We start from the raw sequence: 22,886 nt of genomic DNA, 5'->3' as shown, positions 1-22,886 counted from the left end.
TTACCATCTTCAGACCTAGAAAATATAAGCACACAGAGGTAGCCTAATTTACAAAATACGTCAAACCATACAAAATTTAAAGCAAAAAACTATAAAACTATAAACAACTGGATGATATATCCATACCAGAGTAAAAATATGTTGCATTACACATCTCACACTATCACATGTGATGATGCAGTCAAAATCATAGCCTTTTGGCTTCGTCAAACAAATAAAATTATGGTATTTAAAGAGCATGACTGAAGCCTAAATATTGCACATGAAGTGACACTCAAGTTGTACCACACTGCAGTGTCAAGAACCCAAGCACACTAGATGGCGCTGCAGCATGTCAGTTTACATGACTTCAAATTAGTAAATTCCTCATACTGAAGTATATAAAAACTCAGTTCACATTTTATATAAGGAAATGTAGAAGATAAAATGGAAATGACTGTGCTTACATCTCATATAATACTTTTAGCGGGAAAGCCAGCTTTATTAAAATATGTCTGCTTGTGTCTGTATGTGTGGATGGATATGTGCGTGTGTGCGAGTGTATACCTGTCCTTTTTTCCCCCTAAGGTAAGTCTTTCCGCTCCCGGGATTGGAATGACTCCTTACCCTCTCCCTTAAAACCCACTTCCTTTCGTCTTCCCCTCTCCTTCCCTCTTTCCTGATGAGGCAACAGTTTGTTGGGAAAGCTTGAATTTTGTGTGTATGTTTGTGTTTGTTTGTGTGTCTATCGACCTGCCAGCGCTTTTGTTCGGTAAGTCACCTCATCTTTGTTTTTATATATAATTTTTCCCACGTGGAATGTTTCCTTCCATTATATATATATATATATATATATATATATATATATATATATATATATATATATATATATATATATATATATATATATCTTTTTAGACTGTATAATTTTATAACATCTATTTTACTGTATTGATACTTTATAATGATGGTTGTTGTATGGATGATGCATGGCAGAGATACTGTGGCATCCAATGACATTTTCATTCCCTTTTACTGTGGTTAAACTGTGAGCTCTTGTCTGGTGGGCATCTTGTGTGAGCACATTGTCCACATTTGATAATGTTTTCGCTGGTGAGCTGTAATTTTTTCTGTAATTAAATTGTTTCAGTTGTGTAAAGAGACTCCGTATTCTTCTAACAAAGATGTATGTTTTAATAAAGCATTCTTTCCCATTAAATTTATTCTATGACGTGACAGCACAATCATTTCATTTTATCTTCTGAATTTCCTTTCATAAAATGTGAACTAAGTTTTTATACACTTGATTATAAGGAATGTACTTCTGCAAAATCATGTAAACTGATGTGCAGCAGCATCTAGTGGGCTTGGATGGAGACATGTTACTTGTCGCAGCACAGCAGTATAACTGAGTCTATCTTCATGAGCAGTATTTATACTTCAATGATGCTCTTCAGATGCCATAATTTTATTTAACTAATCAAGCCAAATTGGCTAATGATTTTGACTACACCATCACATGGAACAGCATGATATGTGTAATGCAACACATTTTTACTCAGGCATCAATATGTTGTGTAGTTGCTTTATAGCTGTTCTCGGTTTTACATTTATGTGGTTAGGAGTTTGTTTTTTATTAGGCTACCTCTATGTGCTTATATCTTTTAGGTCTGAGTTTGATCATTATAGATCACAATTAATAACCTGACTGCAAACAAACATTGTCATCTGAAAGTGGAAGAAAAATAAAGCAAATACTTTCCTGGATCACTGGAAACTTTTTCATGACTATGCCACTACTTGCAGTAGTGCATTGTCATACTCTCTGTACACTCTAGTATTTTATGCGATAAAGCTAATACGTCATATTAAAATCTCCCAAGTGCATTTACATACCTGATCACTTGACTGAACTTCAATCTTGTATCCAGGTGGAAGGAATGTATTGAATCCTACAATAAGTTCAGGATGTCCTTTGAAGAGATTGGAAACACGCTGTATAACACCTGGGGTATCAATGCTGGAACAATAAGACCATTTCAAAATGCTGTGATGCAATACAATGCTATACAAGGAGCTCAAAGAACATCATAAGGTTCAAAATATCAGCTCTGAGCATTTTGTGCTTCTGGTTCAAAAGATTAATTCCTAAGTGTCTTACAAGTGGTATTTTTGGCACAAAAGGAATTTTATTGCTTGTTTGTGAATGCTGAGCAGTTCTCAGTTATCTTTATTACTCTACTGGATTGTTACTGTAAACAAACCTCAATACAGTTTTCATTAATTTTCATTCAGCCGAGTCACAGTATTAATGACACTGATCACCTACTATGTCGAAAAATAGTGAGAACTTGTTAAAGAAAAGCCTGAAATATCATTAATTATGATATTTTAAAAATGTCGAAGCAACAACAACAACAATAATAATCATAAACAACATGTCACATAACAATTACTTCAGTGCACAAATATTAATAATGGACAAAGTGTGGAGTTCAATTATCGTATCGATTAGTTATGGAATTTTTTTCTGTAATTTATCACTCCTTCCACCTCTGGCAATCATCTGTCTATATGAAAAATGCCAAGGTGCATCATGGTTTGGTTCCACATTAAATTATACAAACTCCTATAACAACCAGAGAAAAGCAAAGGATATACCACCTCCACTAAGGACCATGCATAATAAAACACTGCAGTATTAAAATCAATTTTTGGGTTAAGCCAAACTATAGTAACAACAGGCTAAGAAAATAGAATGTGTCAACAATGGCCTGCAAGTTGGGACAATCCCTACATTATCTTGAAATGATATGGACAATTCTGAAATACTCAGCTCGGGACAGACGGATTTGATTAACATGAATCATCTTCACAAGAACAGTTTTTATACTTTCCAAGATATTTTAGGGATTTTAAACAGTAATAATACACTGAAGTATACATGAATTACTCAAATCTGAATAATACAGTTGACTATTGAAATTCACTGCAGCCAATTACATTCATACAACTCGATTAAGTGGGCCTTAAGTATGTCTGCAGGGAAATGGAGTTTGTGAGGATAAAGTCAAATGGAGAGTTTGCCATTCCACTATTGTTGAAAAGTACATCAGAGAGCAGTGCATATTTTTTTGAATAGTAGTTGAAAATGTACTCAATACAGTACTTAACAATGTTCTCAAAACATAAAACTTGTTCCACTGTCTTGTGTTCACTGAACAGGTGTTGCTACTTCCTTTAAACAAATTCAAGTTGTAAACTTCATAAGTAAGTAGATAGATACTGCAATGATAGCGTAAGGATCCCTAGCGCATGAATTATCACTGTGTATGGTCAGGATTACTCAGTAAGGTACTAAATGTATTCTTTCTGCCTGTACTGAGTAGTTACAAAATAATATGCCACACACATCAAGGAATGAATGTAAATGAAGAACACAAGGTTTCCTTTAACATGATTGTAGACTGTGGACAATATTCTACACTAAATGTATCTTCATCTAGATTCAGCTGCAAATACTCCATGTGTTTCTTCCATGAGGGCATATTATATACCTCCAGTCCCCACAAATATGGTTCTTCTGCTTCACTACTTGCACCATCATCATAAGAGTGGTAATGTCAGTGCAAACAGAATTTTGTGCAAGGAACTGGATGTTCTATGGTTTTTGCCACTGAGAGTCAATCACAGTTATTTGTGCCTGTGGGTGCACACAGAGAATGCTGGTCAGCCCACCAGTCAAGACGCAGCAGTAACCATATGAAGAGAGGGCTGTGCACACGCTGGCTGCTCTGCACTCTTATCTCACACAATCTTAAAGAAACTACTAGACAAAAAAATTAGTCTTTCAAATTTTATAGGCTCATTTGTTAGCTCCATTATGAAGCAGCTATTTTTTTTTAATTAACGGTCATACTTATTGTAACATTTCAAAATTAAGTTTGAATAGCTTGTAATTAAAAATAGGAGTCACTATGAGTTTATGTTTTGTGCATTCTACATCATACATTGCTGGGTATGAAATGTGGCAAGTGTGAACTATTCATAACATCCATTGTATCTCATGAATAGTTCAAGATGTTGAGACGCGTTTTTGGCAAATCACAGCACTCCAAGAGGAGAGTATTTTGCCACATGGTTAACACGTAAAATTTTCTCATCTACCACAATATACAAGTAACTACAGATCTTACCATCATAATAATGTGAAATGAGAACTGGTGTGGGTTTGCAACAAATTATGTAAAGAAATTCCACTTCCCCCCCCCCCCCCCCCCCTCTAAAAAATACCGAGAAAGAGCTTCTTCCAAGTTATCGTTGTGTTGACCTGAGTTGCTTTTTTAATAACACAAATTTCATAATTCAGTTACAACTGCAATGTTCATATTCATCTAAAGTTTGGAACTTTCATTGCTTTCTTTATTGTGAAATTAACTATTCCTAACTGCATTACACTAAATCATAACGCCTAATCTTTTCTTGGTGATGTATCGTGTTCCCTTCAACTTTATTGCAAATCTCTGCACTTCAGTTTATGTCTTCAGTTCATTCAATTATAATTATCAACTGTATATGGTAACGCATTTCAAGTAATTTCCTCGTTCTCTGATTTTTACACTGTTCAAATTTCAGTTTCATGCAACATACTGTACATTATTTACATAATTTCATATATTTTTACTTAGTTTTAGAGTAAACATTTTACACCAACAGACTTCTCATGCAAACAGATGTATTTACATTACTACAATTTTTACCTACATCTACTACAATTCATAATTGTTATGTTTATTTTGAGAAAAAAGAGTAAGCTGTCCACCAACTGGAAGAAGAAGAAAGGGACAGCCCACTGACAACAATAGCAATAGAGGCGGAGATCTAGCTCACATTGAGGGAAGGATGTGGGACGATGTTGAATGTGTCTTTTTCAAAGTAGCCTTCCTGACATTCACCTCAAGTTATTTCAGCAAACCATTGAAATCCTAAATCTGGTTGGGCAGACAGGGATCTAAATTTCCATCTTCCTGAATATGAGTCCAATGTCTTACCACAGCACCACCTCACTTGGTCCCAATCTGAAAATTTGAACGCTCTGTGCTTTAATTGGCATGGTCCTATTCCCTTGCCTTCCTCTAACCTAGAAGCTAACTTACTCATCCAGTTATGGGGGACACACAGTTTAACCTGACCTCTGAACCATAGAGAAAAACTGACCAGGCACTGAAACACAGATATTTTGATATGTGGTCAGAAACTTATCCATCCGCATAAAACTACCATTTTTAAAATCATGTAAGTTCCATTCTTCAACAGCTATCAATCAAAAGTTAAAAACAGTTTATGTCAGCCCACACCACTAGCTCATAAACCTTTTGAAAAATTTAGAAAATAATTCCCAACACACAGTCCATATCAATTCAGGCTGGCAAAGAAAAAAAATCTTACCTTCATAATCTCAGATATCATTGAGTTTAACATACATTAAAACACAAGTCAATGTAAGAAACCCTTTTTTTTATTTTTAAGTGTCAAACCCATTTTTTTTTTCTTTTTATTTTGTTTTTGAACTGTTGATCAGTACTGTAAAGTACTATATTCCCTGAAAAAGAGAGTTTCCAATTTCCAATTTGACAGGTTTTATAAATGTCCAAAAATTGTGCCACACAACTAAACTATTTTTTATTACCACATTCTCACATATTGGTCTCATGAAAGAAATATCTAGTTTTATTTGGTAAGATATTTTAATTATTAAAAATAAGTCGCATACACAACTTTAAAATAAACTAGGAACAACCAAAATATATTTGGAAGTTGCAAAATATATAAGTTTCAAAGTATAGCACTTCCATGAAGACCGCTGAGAGCTGAAATTAGCAACTCAATAAACTAAATACATGATCAAATGCATAATTATTTTCATTTTATATTTCTGCAAAACACTGCAGACTGGAAGTGAGTGCTAGTGGTAGGGTCACTGCCTTGCAAATGGAAATCTACATCCAGCTGCTGGTCCATGTGGTATCATAAAGTTGAAAATGATTTCACTTAACTAACAACTCATATCTGTAACCTATGCAAATACACTAGTCACTCTCATACACATGACATAAATATCCTACTTAATGGATTGTGAATCTGAGTATAAAGTTGCTTTTTCTGAGATTTTCTGGGACAAAATGAAATTTCTTCTTCCTGCTGTTTGATGTTATGCAATGTAAGTTTGGTCATCATTTGAGTTCACACATGTGTCTTCTGAATTTCTTTCACACTGTTAATTTGTTTAGATCATTCTTCTGCCTTCTGATATTAGAATTCTACAACTTTGGGCAATCAGATGAAGCTTGTTGATGTGAACAATTTTACCATACTTCTAAAATCCTTAGCATTCTGAACTGCAACTGTACTGAAGCTGGACATATGTTTTGTACCACAGTGTTTCAATGGGGCCTCTTACACCATCCCGTGACCAATAACACTGTACACCCATTCCATTGGCACAAACAACTAAGTGAATTCAGATAGTTGGTAATGATTTTTGAAATGATTAGGGGCACCATCTGAAATAACACTGATTTACTCTGCTTGTGATTGTAGCAACTGAAGAATTTTACATACAACCAACAATGTATGTGCTGAGTCATGTCCTTTGTCATAACCTATAACTGCAACATTCGTGGTGGTTTTTAACTCTACATCACAGATCACTAATAACTTCATATGGCGTGTCATAAGTCGTGTCTTTAATGACGTTCTTCAAAGTTAGCATGAAAAGGTCAAAATTTGCACAATATACAGATAAGCACAAATCTCTATGTTCATTTGTGGGACTTTCCATTTATGAAGTAGTACATAAAATTTTGATCTTCCAATGTGGAATATCAAATGTTCCTTCTTTTACGCTGCAAAAAGTTCTTAAATGCGGATCATAAATTTTTTCACTTTCACCACTTCTGCTCCTGTTACTACTACACTGATAGTGCCTTTTCTGTTGGCACTCTGTCGAGAACAGCCTGGCTTATTTCCCAGATAAAACAACTGCACAATTTGAAGATAAGCTTTACTCATAGGAAAGCTTTATAAGGGTTCAGTTTTCCACACCTTTTGCAGCTCTCACATTTCTTACTTTGTCCACCATGTACTTTGATGCAGCTGGAATGCAGTATGAAATGTTCTTCTTTGAAAAGGATACTGGGACAATTGTTAGAACTTGCACATTTTCAATGAAGGATGCACACAATTCAAATGCAGGATTGATATTTTACAAAAGTTTTGACAAATTTCTCAAGCTACTTTTGATTTATTTTCCTCTGAAGAGGATTTTGTACTTTGAAGAAAGTGGTCAGTTTTGTTTTTGTGTAATTACACAGAGCTTCACTAAACTCACTGTGCATTCTTTATGGGTATACCTGATGACTTGCATAACTTAACCATGGTTTCTTAACAAGACTAACACCAACCACTACAGCTGCTTGATTAAGGGAATGGAACTCTTCCTCAGCAGATATAAAATCTACAAAAGTAACATTTTGGGAGCAATCATCTTGTTCACTTACTGTTATTGTTGATATGGTGTCTATCATTTCCAAAAAACTTCCTTTCAATATCTTGAACCATTTATGAAATGTAATGATTGTTATGACCGCACGGTTCCCCAAGTGCACAGATGGAACTGGTTGCACTGTGTGCTTCTATCTGCCAGATATAAAAACCACTATCTCAAGAATAAAATGAGGTACCACTGAGCTCTCACTTTTAAATGAAATTTTGATATCTTATTTGCATTTCATACACAGTAATTTATGGGCTAAAATCTACCATACACAAAATCTACATAATGCATTTTGCCTCTGCAAAGTCATAAAAAGTCATGCAATGTTTTATTCAATATAGCACAGTAACAACGACAAGTAATGAAATGAAGTTCTGTCCTATATTGAAGGAAGATATCAGACTGTAAGCTGTGCAAAAATCCAATTTTTTGACCAAATAGTTTTTTTTTAAATCTGAATGCTATCTCTCAGCACAGGCAGCAGCATTAAGGGAGCAATAACAGTGACAACAAAGCCACGCTCAGCACAGAATACAAATGGCACACCTGAAGCTGTTAAAGGGTTAATTTTTATCTTCAATTCCTTTTCTGCCTGCTATCCATACCAGTCTTCTGTGGCATCACTATTGTTGGTCATCATCAGCCCATCAATGGTATCACAGCACATCAAAATAAACGGGCATCCGGTCAGTTTTGCCCATATAGCCTACAACATCGTCTTTCAGTTTCCTTTGATGGATTATGTAAGGCTATTACACATGTAGTTTCTCATCAAATGCCTTGGGAAGTCACTGAGCTAGTCTTGTTCTTCATTGTAACATATGTCCCTCCCTCTTTATCAGCCTGATGCACCAGCCAGTACTTGATTTGAATTTCACGACGCATGCAGTTCAAAAATTCCTCTTTATCTCCAAAATCTTCATGAAGATAATTCCCTGAGTAATCGAAAAGCATTCACTGTGTTTCTCCTGCATGTACTGTACAACCTGATGTTGCAATTCATGAAATCTTCCCTGCTTCAGTCCCCAGAAAGTTTAGCGTGTAGAACTGGTATTCTTTAATTTATTCTTTATCTGGTGCAACCTACAAACATTTGCTTCTGTGACAGAAAATTTTCTTCCTCCTGTACAGTTTGTTGTATCGCCTGGAGGAACACACTGTAAAACACAGACTCGTAGATCCACATTTGTTAACAAAGTCACAGCTGCAATTTGCATCCATTGTCACTAGCTACGATTTACAGTTCTTAAAGTGCAACAATATAATCAAACTGAATGACAGCAAACAATTGTCCTCTCAGTTCCCTATGGCAGAAATTGCACCACTTCAGATTAACATTGTAGCTAACGTGGAAAATCAACAGTGCTGTACAGCAATAGCAGCCTTAGTACCGTTGTTGACACTCACGTTTCATTTGTTGTGCCACATTTCAGGTGTTGGGTGTGAACCTCTTTCGTTACCGGTAGTTTGCCTCCCATAGAAATGTATACTATTGTTGAGTATTTATTCAATTCTTTAAAAAATAGTTCTAATGGCTCTGAGCACTATGGGACTTAACATCTGAGGTCATCAGTCCCCTAGAACTTAGAACTACTTAAACCTAACTAACTTAAGGACATCACACACATCCATGCCCGAGGCAGGATTCGAACCTGCGACCGTAGCAGTCGTGCGGTTCCAGACTGAAGTGCCTAGAACCACTCGGCCAACGCGGCCGGCTCAGTTTTAAAAGTCAGTTCAATTCTAATAATATAGATTCGGCTGAAGTGCAGTTTAAACAAGGTAGATGGTCATAAAAAGACATGGAAAGTGGTATACATTTCCATGGTTGGCAGCACGATAAAATTTGCTGCCCACTTACCACTCCCCTCCCCACATTCAGTCTAGTTCTCAGCCAAGCTGATGTCTCTGTTCCCTCTCCAAACCTACCGAATTCTTCAAATTAAATCTGTGTGTCACCTCAATTGCCAAAGCTTCACCTGTAAATGTGATACAACTACTACATTAATCTATTACACAATGTAACAACATTGACCTCAGCAGCAATAGCTTAATTTGCGAATGTAAGAGGACTCTGTATTTTTCAAATATGGAATTTGTGAAGAAATCTCATCTCATAACAGGGTAAACACCCTATATGAACATTAAACAAAACCGATTACACTCATCTTCCCTGAATATCGGAAACAGTTTGGTGACAAATTTATATACCTTATTTTTCATTCATAAAACACTAGCAGTTTGGAGAAAGTGGAAGATGTTTAAAATACATTCTCTGGTGTAAAGTTCATACGAAGGACAACATCCATACATATTATAAAAATGTATGTATTTATGTGCCACACCTCCTCCTAAGCCCCACACGATTTCAACCAAATTTGGTACACATATTAGCTATGATCTGGAAAGAAATCCTGTGGGGGTAAGAACCATTAGTCTCATATTGGAATGAATGTGATAACATGGACAGAGAAGGGGGAGGAAGAGATGGCCATTCAGAAAGGGAGATGGAGGAGATAGACACGCAAAAAGAGGGATGAAGGAGATACACATGCAGAAAGAGGGATGGAGGAGATGCACATGCAGACAGATGGAAGCATAACATAGATAAAGGTAGCGGGAGGAAGAGATGGACAGAGAGAAGTGGAGGGGAAAATCGATAGAGAGACAGGACAGGTGGAGACAGGCAACAATAGGAGACAGGACGAGATGGTCAGGGAGAGGGAAGAGGAGAAGATGGACAGAGAGAGGGGTAGCAGGAGATGGACAGAGAGTGAGGTGGTGGTGGTGGTGGTGGTGGTGGTGGTAGTGGTGGTGGTGGGGTTGGCAGAGGGGGTCGAGGAGGGGGGGGGGGGGGAGGAGTTTGGAACAAATACCTACCTAGGTAACACTGGGCACTCGGCTAGTGTTTTTGCATATCAGACATTGAATACCATATAATATGAATCCATACATGTTATAAAAATGAATTTACACATACAGTATAACCCCACTTCTAAGTTCCCAGATTTAACATTTTCTCGCCATTTATGACATTTTTTATTGGTCTTGTCAAATTTCCTATGCCCGAAATGTTAATCTGTGCCTAGTTTTACATCACCATATTTATAATTTTCGCACAATTTATCCGTTAAGAAAAAATGTTTGTAGAGAAAAAAATGAACTGGTAAACATCTATAAGTCGGAAAAATTCGTGCCATATTTCCCATTGCTGCAAAGCTCTATTTGGCATAGTGGCTGATTTGAGTAACTAGGTTTGTTTGAATGAAGATATCGTGACCAATCACAACCATTTCCAAACTGTCTCTACTGTGCAAATGGAGTTTCGTGATTGTTGTGATCATTGTGACACCTTTGTCGAACCACATTTAGTGTGTTTCTGCGTATGGTCACTTGGGAGCACTAGTTGACACTGTCATTCATTTTTTGTTGCTCAAATGTTTTTAGTTTAAACACAGCACCGGTTATGTATTTTATTCACGATGAGAAAAACTTGTTTCGAGAATATATTCTCGTCGGCAAGTGCAGTATTAAAGTATGAATTTTTTGTGATGTTACACAATCAATCAATGTGAGTGGTAGTTCGTGTGCACTGTGCAATTTTCTACATAACTGATGAGCCACAGTACCTGATAACCTCAAACGGACGACTACAGTGCAAGAGACACAGAATAACACACATTAAACACCATACAAAATACTTATTTACATATTTGCACATGACAACAAGGGAAAAAAATCTTGAAACACCTTGTGCTAAGCATGAAAAAATACGTAACTAGTGCAGTATTTCATTGCTTAAACAATGAATGACAGCTGCAGGCTTTCAGAAACATTGATTATGACATGTAAAATTGAGTAAAATGTTCCTCCTTCCCAGACAGTTATCAGTTCGTTACTTGAAGTCCCTTGAAAAGTGTAAAAGAGCGGTTTCACTGTATATATGTATTTATGTTCCATCTCTCTTCGTAAACCACGGGAATGATTTCAACCAAACTTCGTGCACATATCACTTGCTGTCTGGAATGAATCACTGTTGGGGTAAGAACCATCTATCTGTGAAAGGGGTGGAGGGTAAAGTGCGATTTGTGGGGAGGGGGGGGTCGCAGTGTAGCCCGTGCCCTGCGAATACCCATAATTTGTTCATCCAGTATTTGAGAATAGGAACAAACTTTACACATAATTTCAAACATTTATGAAATTATTTCTTACTGCCAAACTGCACAAAATGAGGAATATAAAAATATTTTTTTTACTTACTACATTTTTGCTGTTCATGCAGTAAAACTGCAGCATGAAGCATGACATTTTAATGTATTACTTATGTACTAATAACTGTATTTGCAGCAAATTTTGCAGACAGTATTCACCACTGAATTTACCAGCAAAATTATATCATTGTATGACACACAGTTCAGAAAAAACTGCCACATTATACAAGATGTTTTCATTTATTATTTCTTTACTACTAATTCTATTCACAACACATTTTGTAGACAGTATCCACATATGCTGCTGAATGTACTTGGAAAAATATATCATTGCATGACACATAGTTCAGGAGATATGATGTCATGAACAGTGAGATGTGTATAAAACTGCTGCATTATGCATGACATTGTAATTTAATACTACTTTACTACTAATTCTATTCACAACACATTTCGCAGACACTAGCCACATATACCACTGGTGCACCTGCCAAATTATATCATCGTATGACACATACTTCAGGAGATACGACATCATAAACACTAAGCTGCGTGAAAGTGAAACTGCAGGGTGAGATTTGTTATAGATACAGGTGAAACATGTGTACAAGTACGTGTGAAATATGTTAAATATATTCGACATACGTGTATCCTGGAGAAGCTATAGGCAAAAAGTTCATCCTAAATCCATGGAATGCAAATTAGTTTCACATATTAGTTATGATTTAGAAGGAAATACTGTAGGGGGTAAGGACAGACAAAGAGTGGGAAAGGAGAGGTGAACAGAGTGAGGGGAGGGGGAATAGACAGAGTGGGAGGAGAGGAGGAGATGGACAGAGAGGGGGGGGGGGGGGAGAGGAGTAAATAGTCAGCGGGAGGGGGACAGAGGAGATGGACTAATAGAAGATTGGAATAAATACATGTCCAGACACCTAACTGTGTGTTGTACGATGATATAATTGCACAGGTACATTTAGTGTGTATGTGAATACTGTCTGCAAAATGTGTCACGCATATTGTTAGTAGTAAAGAAGTAATAAATTAAAATGTCATGCCTGATGCAGCAGTTTTACTGCATGAATAACTAAAATGTAGTAAGCAATAAATATTTTCCGTTTAATCATTTTGTGCGAGTGGTCAGAGAGAAAAAGTTTCATTAATGTTTGAAATTATGTGTGAAGTTTGTTGCAAGTCACTAAGTGCTTTCATTCTCAAATACTAAATATCGAAGGACTTGAAATTTTCCAGACCAATTTACTTCAGATATTTAAAAGATACCCCAATAAATGTTTGGAAGGACATAGGCTACATATTTTTTAAAATTTAACACACACACACACACACACACACACACACACACACACACACACACACACACACACACACACACACACAGAGAGAGAGAGAGAGAGAGAGAGAGAGAGAGAGAGAGAGAGAGGGGGGGGGGGGGGGGAGGGGGGGGGTTTAACAAAGGCCTGGGAAAGTTCTTAACCGATTTACTTAAAATTTTTACACAATACTCTAATAAATGTTTGGACACAATTAGGCTATATATTTTTTTAATACACACATCAAAAAAAGCTTTGCATCACCTCAGTTGCGAGAGTTCTGGAACCTGTACCAAAAATTGGAATAGAGATCAACAAAAACATCATTTCTGCCCTTTCTATTGCTCATGAGAACCACACGTTGCATGTTGTACCACCATACAGCGAGACCTTCAGATATGGTGGTCCAGATTGCTGTACATGAGAATTACCACCATTGAAGCTACTATCCTCAAAGATCCAGCAGCTGGAGAGGTATTCCCAACTGATTTACCCATTCATTTTAAGTTACTTCATTTTCGAATCAAGTTTTTGTTTACAATAACAATAAAAAGGCTCAAGGTCAGAGAGAGATGGGAAGAAGATATGAATGGAGTGGGGGAGGAAATTTCAAGAGAGAGGGGTGAGGAGGAGACGGAGAGAAGTTGAGAGGGAGGAAGGAGATCGACAGTGAGATAAGGGGGGAGGGGGGGAGGAGGCAGAGGAGGAGGGCAAAGAGAGATGTGACAGGGAAGGGGGAGGGGGAGGGGGAGGGGGAAGGGGAGGGGGAAGGGGAGAGGGAGGGGGAGGGGGGAGAGGGAGAGGGAGGGGGAGAGGGAGGGGGAGAGGGAGGGGAGAGGGAGGGGGAGGGGGAGAGGGAGGGGGAGATGGAGGGGGAGAGGGAGGGGAGGGGGAGGGAGGGGGAGAGGGAGGGGAGGGGGAGGGAGGGGGAGGGGAGGGAGGGGATAGGGAGGGGGAGGTGGGCAAAGAGAGAGGGGAAGATGGGTAGGGGAGGAGGTGGGCAAAGAGGGGTGGGGGAGGGGGAGGGGCAAGAGGAGGAGGGGGAGGGGGAGGAGGAGGATGAGTGGGGGAGGGTGAGGGGGGAGGAGGAGGGTGAGTGGGGGAGGGTGAGGGGGGGAGGGGGAGGGTGAGGGGGGGAGGAGGAGGGTGAGTGGGGGAGGGTGAGGGGGGAGGAGGAGGGTGAGTGGGGGAGGGTGTGGGGGAGGGTGAGGGGGGGGAGGGGGGGAGGAGGAGGAGGAGGAGGAGGAGGAGGAGGAGGAGGAGGAGGAGGAGGAGGAGGAGTAGGAAGTGGCCAAGAGAGGGGGGATGAAGGAGATTAGGATGTATATACAATTCCCATACATAATAGGCAATTGTGGAGTACTGCTGGGTTCACTAGTAGTTTTATAAAACACACATGTAGACCAAGAAATTGTCTATTAGTCTCCTCATAGAAAATATCAAATAAAATTTTTCGTCAAATAATCAACAAACATTATCACTTTTTACTGTACTATCTACAGAAACACATCAGTAATTTATTGATATTTCTGGTACAGTAATCTAAACCAAACCTCACATAAACAAATAAGAAATAAAGTTATTAGTATTACATGTATTCATAGTTGATACGTAACTAATAAAAAGGAATGTTCAAAATAGAAACTTTACCTCTGTGATTTGAATTCCTTCATAATGTCAAGAAAGTCATTGTAAACTTGTGGCTGATTACCAAACTTGAATTTGACTTGATCTAAGTACGATAATGCATCTTCAACTTTTAGTCGCTGAAACTGATGTGCTGTAGAGGTCACTGTGCTTGACACAACAGGTGATGCAGATGTGCTAAGGCAGCCATGTACCTAAATTCAAAATCTTTGTTGTAGAAAAGAATCACAAAGCGTGAATTCACATTCTACTCAACTAGTTTCACATAAAGAACATTCGTCTGAAAGATTATATTACAAGCACAGAGAAATATGATGATTATAATCAGCTGCAACTTCTGCACTAACAAAAGTAACATATTTAATGTTCTGCACAACAACTTGTATTACAATAAACTGATATAAACCACATACAAATTATAATAGTATCACTGATCCAAAAAGAAGGGTGAAAATGCAGGTAAAAAAAATCACCTCCATAGCATTCTTAGTTTGCCGCTGACTTGGCAAAATGCTATAATAACACAGGTATCAAAGAACTGTTTTGAAAACAATACAAATGGTTTAAAGACAAGCAGAAATTATTTTGAACATTAATGAAGTATCAACTAAAAACAAAATTTATTGTTTTATTGTTGTATTTCAATGATGATGAAATATTTTAGAGGCAATATATTAGGAGTTACAATTGACAGATTTATCAAAACTTGGTCACTGATATAACTGCATGGGGAATTCAAAACATAAGTTACACATTATCATGGTAGGTCAAGTAACTTTTATTGAATGCTGCACTACACTTCAAACTGAAAGAGTTACATGACACTACTTTTCAACACAGTCACAAACTCTCTGTTAACAATGGTCAGAACATTCTAGCAATCATTCACTTTTTCAATGCAAGAAATCCACTCCTCAGTCACGGACCATTCAAGAAATGATGTGTGAAAGTCTTCATCATTGTAAATCTCTCTGTCTCCTGGTCTAATAGAAAATTATTCATTAAGATATTTGATGAGAGGACAGCACACAGAGTACTAATGTATTTTTAAAATTGACATCAATAATTTGAGAGACTGATGATGACAGGGGAACATACTGATCTAACAATGATGACCTAAAATATTACCATTACAATGTCTCCAAAGACTCAATGGGATGGCTCCATGTGTTTGGCAACAGTGATTACTGATGGCCATATATACATACGTACATACACACCATATTTTATGGACTATAAGACACTGTTTTCTTTGAAAAATTACCTCCAAAATTGAGGTGTGTCTTACACTCAAAATTAATATAAAAATGTCCAGTGCTTGATTGGAAATTCCCGCCAGTCTTAAACACGGTCATATATTCGATGCTGTGGGAGACCTATCTCTATCTGGCAACACTGTATTCAACTGGCAGCAGCAGTGCACCGATGAGACGAACATGAATTGTGGGGATTCACAAGCTTGATAACACTGTCTCCCTCCCACCCCTCCACCACAAACCCAGAACACTGTCTAGCCTATGATGCATTATTGCAGTCTACAGTGAAAGTGAACTTGAATCCATAGTGATGTGTGTTACCAGTAACATAAAAATATTTCTGTTAATAGCTAGTTTTGTAATAGAAAAAAAATAAAAGATATTCATATGATGTGAGCTGTAAACTGAAAGTAATAGCACATGCAGAAGAACATGGAAACAGAAATGGATTCAAGGACACCATCAAACTGGCACACGAGTATCAAGAGAAAATATCATCTTTCCATTGCCTTATTATCCAATATTGAAAGTAAATCAAGTGTGGAACTAAGGAAAATAATGAATATGGATGAAACTCCTCTGACATTTGATGTGCTGAGCAACAGAGCTGTTGCCATGAAAGGTGCTAAAACTGTAACTATAAAAACACGTGGACATGAAAGAATGCACTATACTGTTGTCCTTTCATGTTGTGCTGACAGTACTAAACTTAATCCAATGATCATTTTCAAGTGCAAAACAATGCCAAAACCTTCTGAAATACTAACAGATGGTTTTGTTCATGCACACAGCAAGGGTTGGATGGACAAGGCTGGTATGAAATAATAAATTAACAGTGTGTGGGAGCATAGGAAAGGGGCTTTATTGAAGAAGAGTTATCTTTTTGTGGTAAATCCGTTTAGTAAATATTTGAAAAATTCTTGAAGTAGAAGCTGAGACAGGTAAATACAGAGCTTTCTGCTATTCCAGGAGGACTTACTTCACAATTGCAATGTCTCGGTGTCTCAATAAATAAACCATTTAAAGCGTATATGACAGAGGAATGGAACAAATGGACAATGGATGAAGGAAGTTTTAAAACAACCTACAATAAAATAAAATGTGTCAATAGATAAAGTAGTTGTGGTCTAGAGTGAGTAAAGATTTAACAATAATACCTTTCAATAAGTGCGGCATAAATAACACACTCAATGGCAGTGAAGCCTGTCTTCTATATGAAGAGGATAACAATGAGGATGAGGATGAGGAGGAGGAGGAGGAGGAGGAGGAAGAGGAAGAAGAAGAAGAATGTTCAGATGACAATTTTCTATGATTTTAAAGGTCAGTTTGGTATTATAAAGTAATTTTTTTTTTTAAATCTGGCTATGCAATCTAATGATAAAAACATTTTTTAAAAAGATTGCTGAAAAATTAAGGTGCGCCTCATAGTCCGTTAAAATACGGTAATGTTTGGCAGCTAAGTAATGCCTTAAAAACAATGGCATGAGCACAACCAAAGGTGACACTCCTCCTTCAATGTGGATTACAGAGTAAAGACAATAGTGATCTTTACATGTTTGTCTATGGAATAGCCTAACAGTCTGAGTTCATGGGTGCTTTTATCTCAACAACATTAGATAAACAACTTTAGAAGTATAACTTCAGTTTTGACACAGAAATAATCAAAGTAGAGTAATCTGCACATGCTATTAACTTCATTCCAAAATACCCATTCAGCTCTTCTTACTGAACTGGTGGATAGTAATAAGGAAGAAACATTCAGTTCCTTAGCATGTGCCAGACATTGTAAAAACCTTATCTCTGAAATCTGTTAGAACACTGTTAAACGTTCCAGTGACAATACGTTATCTTGGGTTACTTTGTTACACTAATAGATTTGCTATAAAATATTCATCCAATGACAAAGGCCTATCATTTTTTTCAGCTTATGTAAGTTAGGTCTTTTGTATGGAGTTATACTGAGTCTTTGTTTTGAAATCTGTGCAGTCTTTTCCAAATCTTCAATGTAATTCTGTCTTGTGTGTTATACCTGTATCATTCAAAATGATTTAGAGAAGCTCTGTGTTGTTGCCATTGTTAATGGCTGGTGGTGCCACAAGAAGGCAACACTCTGCAAACAGCATCACTTGAAAAGCAGATATTTTGAGTAGTTTTGTTGCCTTTAGACAACAATGGTGGTTGGTTAGTGAAAGATTTAGTTTGAATGGGTAGGTTTCTTTGCATCAACAGAACACAAAAATGTGATACTATTAGAGTCTTTCACAGTACTGACATGAAGGAAATAGGCACCAGTTTCCTGCAACACTAAAGAAACTCCAGTTGTTGACTTCCTTTCTTAAGGTGTGACAGCAACATTACTGGGCATCCGGAAGTGCAGGAAGGGAAACTGGGGCATGATAGCACTGCTTTTCAACACCACTCATTAATGCAGACACTTTTAACAGATCAACTCAGTAACCAAGTATTTTAGCAGCCTTGTGTAACCTGCTAAGACTTTTTTTTTTATTAAAGACAACAGGTATGTAATATCTTGCACAACACTACGTACGGGTGGTACTGTATTGCACAAAAAGTTGTTTCCAGGAAGCCATCTGGAACCTCTGAAGTTTATACATGATACTGGATGATGAGGGTGTGATTTTTTTTTTTTTTTTTTTTTTACAGTTGGCTCAATGGAGCAGTCGGAGTATTAGAGGATGTATGGGTATGGTACAGGAAATCCGTTTGCAGACCAGGATGGAAAAGGGGGCGGGTAATACCTGTTTTTGAATCCCTGAAGCCCATATTACACAAGGCACCTACTGTGTACAACTCTGCAGCAGTGCCCAAGTGTACTTGTTTGGAACTGTACACTGGTTCACATTTCCTGATTACACGATACATACAGGATACTTGTGGCGCGAATCCACACACGCACACTAGAAGGGAATAATGTATGAACTTAAAGGGGAATGTCTACTTGTACAACCATGAGGTTCCTATTTACTATGTAAATGTTTTTCTCTTTTGTAGAATTACAGTTCTGAGTTAAGAACTCAATTGTCTGTTTTATTTTATTACACTTGTTTGCACAACCACATATTTATCTAAAGTTACAGTTACACAGCATTTTGCAAACGGTTGGAGCTATTACCCTGACAGTGTCTGTAACTCCAAGTTTTAGTGCAGAACAACTATGATGATGATGACAAAGATGAATAGCCGGATGCCGACATGTTCGATACTGGCTGGGAAGTAGGGGCGGAGGCTGGGACATTTATTCCCTGTTAATGAAGGAACTAAGGCAGGATTTTCAGAACTTCACCAGTATGGACCTGTTTTGTTTCAACAAATTGCTGTCACCAATACAGGAAGGAATTCGCTCAAGTGAGAAAGTAACGTGGGAAGCAATTTCACTTAGTTGAGAGTAAAAATCAAATCATTTTTTAATACATTTTTGTGATTGGACTCTTTCACCAATTATGCCTGTTTCTGCTTCCTGACTTGCTGAAATAAAGCAAAATATGCACCCAAATTAAATGGGAATTTCTGTCGATTAAGGCACTATGTATACAAACTAAAAACCACACACATTTAGTTGCGTGCATATTTACTGATAAATAAATGACTGCAGTCATTAAGATCATACTAAAACCTTTCCTTGCCACACGCCTTGATTAGGAAGTTCACTGCTTGTCCGGTCAAAGAATGCTTTAAAAGTAACAGCCTGTATGCAAGAAAGTCTATGGACAAAAAATAATGCTTTTGTTTAATTACTGCAATTATGAAAATTTACTCACTGAAAAATGCGCAAAATCTCTAAAATGAAAACCTGAAGTTAGCTGCTGGCCACAAATGTCAATAACAACAAGAAACCATGAAGAATAAGTAACAGAAAGCATTTTTTTGAGTAACCCCCCCCCCCCTTTCCTGTGCAGGATTGCTCATCACTGCTGATGTGCCATCCATGAAGGATAGACTATACGAGACACTTTTTAGTGTGGAAGGGATGGCAGCTATAAAAATGAAGGTTTTGATATGGACAGAGTTTTTATGGAGCCATCAGAATGGTGGAGGTCACCATCTAGGAAGGTGGAATGCTGCACTGATGTGAGCCAGGTGAGGTAGACGGGAGAAGGAGTGGAGGAATGACTACAGAGAGTGTCTCAGCCCTGGGCCCACATCATGATGATATCATCAATGAACATGGACTGCACAAGGGGTTTGTGACTTTGGGTGCCTAGGAAAGTTTTCTCTAGATAGCCCATAAACAGGTTGGTATAGGGTAATGCCACATGGGTGCCTGTGTCTGTGTCACAGATTTGTTTGTATGTCTTCCCCTTAAAGGAAAAGTGGTTATGTGTAAGAATGCAGTTTGTCAGGTGTGTAAGGAATAATATGGTGGGTTTACAGTTGGCAGGATGTTGGAAGAGGAAGTGTTCAATAGTGGCTAGGCCGTTTGCATGGGGGATATGAGTGTATAGGGAACTGGCATCATCAGTGATGAGTGGAGAGCCAGGTGGTAATGAGATGGTGAAAGGTGAAAAATGGAGAAGGAAGTGGTGTGTGTGTTTGATATGGCAAGTTAGGCTGCATGCAACTGGGTGGAGGTATCAATCAACAAGAGCTAAGGTTCTTTCCTCAGGAGCACTGCAATTTGCTACAACTGGGCACCGAGGACAATCAGGTTTAGGGATTTTGGGAAGCATATAGAAGGTGACTTTGCAGAGGGTAGCTGGCGTGAGGAGAGACACAGATTTTTGGGAGAGCTTCCAAGATGGATCTAAGGATTTGAGTACAGATTAATGGTTATGCTGGACTACTGAGACAGGGCTTATAGATAATTGTCAGATATGTTCTGTCAGCTAATTGTTGCAGTACATAACAACAGTGGTACAGCCTTGGTCTGCTGGGGTGGTGATTACATTGGAATCTGTCTAATGACTGTGGGTGACTGTTCTTTCCTCCATCACAATGTTCACGTTATTTGGAAAGGACATACAAAAAAGAGGCTCAGTTGGATGTAGGAATTCCAGTAGTGGGTTAGGTGGGAGGGAGGAGGGGAGGGTCATTGTTGGACAGAGGCATGAACTGAGAGATGCAAGGTTTAATTTTGGATTTCAGTTGGCTGAGTGGAGGTGCTGATGGTTTAAAAAATGTTTACATTATAGGGATGTGGAGAAGGAGACTATGTTTCTGATGCGCCCAGCAGATTGAAGTTGGGTGTGGAGCTGGAGGTCTGGCCTTTGGATGTGACCAACATTTCGGTAAGACTGAGATTCTGACAACAGTGTGACAACTCAGAAATGTTCTGTCTTGTTTATGTACCTACGCTGACTTAACGCTTATATGGTAAACTGTTGCGTCAGATGAAATTCACATATTCAGGATGCTATGATCATTACGCAATTATTTGCAGGCACTGCACAGTCTCCATGTCTTTGTACCAAATGCACATCATAAGATAAAGTTTCTTGTATTTTATGATTTTACATATCTTACAGACACAATATCTTCTGTCTCCTCTAGAAACCTCAACATATTATTTGAGATGAGATAATGTTCTCAGCATGGCTGTAGTACATCAGTGTTAGGTAGGGACTGATGCCATTATCATCACCCTTGCCTTTCTTCCTCCAAATCTTGTTGGCAAGTCTTACTTCAGTTCTATATAACTTCCTCAACATCCCCCACCCCCCTCTTTCCAAAACCAAAACAAAAAACACAATTTTGCTGCTTTCAGTAACTTCTTTCCCTGTTTTTGTTCTGAAGAATTGGAGAACGGACATGTGATCAGGAAAGCAAGGCCTTCCTTAGGTACTATTTTATGAATTTCTATCATTTGTATTGTGTTTTGGTCTCCTGAAGGTATGTGCTTTCAAGACAATTTTTCTTTATGTGGAATAAAAAGAAAAAGAAATAAAACATTTCAGTATTTGATTTTCATTTAGTCAGCTGAAAAAAAATTTTCAGAGTGGTGGAATTTCTATCAGGTTCTACACAGAATATGTGGTTAAGTTACATAGCATCTCTTGTAATCATAATACACATTAAACAAAAAAACTGTGCCCAGTAGTTCGAAGGAAGTAAATATTGTACACATCTACAGAAAGAGTAGCAGAAGTGATGCACAAAACTAACATCCAATATCTTTGACATCCATATGTTACAGGATCTTAGAACATAGTCTGAGCTCAGACATAATGAAGTAGTTCGAGCAGTCTGATCTCCTCAATGCCAATCAGCATAGACTTGGTAAACACCATAATGCGAAACACAATTCCCACTTCTCTCACAAGACATCCTGAATGCCATAGCACAATGTAGTCAGATGGATGGTGTATTTACTGCCTTCCAAAAAGAATTTGATTCCACACCACAGCAACACTTATTAACATAAGTATCAAATTATATTTGTGACTAGATTGAAGATTTCTTGGTAGCAAGGAGGCAGCATGTTATCTTGAAAGTAGAGTCATAAACTGCCAAATAAACAACTGCATGCAGGGTCCAGAGACATGTCCTGCAAACCTTGTTTTTAATGTTGTATATTAATGGTGTGGTAGACAATATTTATAGAAACCTTAACCTTTACACAAATGATGCTGTTATGTACAATGAAGTACTGTCCGATAAAAGCTGCACAAATATTCAGTCACATCTTGATAAGATTGCAAAGTGGTGCTCAGAATTGTAAAATTTTGCATTTCAGAAAAAGCAAAACAATAGTAGTCTATTACTACAATAACAATAACTCTCAATGGGAATTGGTCACCTCATACAAATATCTGTGTATAACAAACTGTAGAGAAATGAAATTGAATGATCACACAGGCTTCGTTGTAGGTAAAGCAGGTAGCAGGCTTTGATTCATTTGTAGGATACTGGGAAAATGCTATCAGTCTACAAAGGAGATTGCTTAAAAAACACC

General features: G+C 37.8%; 1 protein-coding gene across 1 annotated transcript in view; it reads right to left on the bottom strand.

Moving 5' to 3' along the window:
* Positions 1-22,886, bottom strand: part of LOC124721171 (paired amphipathic helix protein Sin3b-like) — a 280,712-nt gene that overhangs the window by 188,998 nt on the left and 68,828 nt on the right. The window contains exons 4-5 of the mRNA XM_047246007.1: positions 14,724-14,914; positions 1,876-1,999 (exon numbers count right to left, since the gene is read on the bottom strand). Of these exons, the coding sequence (XP_047101963.1) occupies positions 1,876-1,999; positions 14,724-14,914 (315 nt within the window). The remainder of the gene's footprint in view (positions 1-1,875; positions 2,000-14,723; positions 14,915-22,886) is intronic.

Source organism: Schistocerca piceifrons, chromosome X (assembly GCF_021461385.2).
Source record: "Schistocerca piceifrons isolate TAMUIC-IGC-003096 chromosome X, iqSchPice1.1, whole genome shotgun sequence".
Lineage (NCBI taxonomy): Eukaryota > Metazoa > Arthropoda > Insecta > Orthoptera > Acrididae > Schistocerca > Schistocerca piceifrons.
Note: the sequence above shows the minus strand (reverse complement) of the source record. Positions and strands in the feature narration are given on the sequence as shown.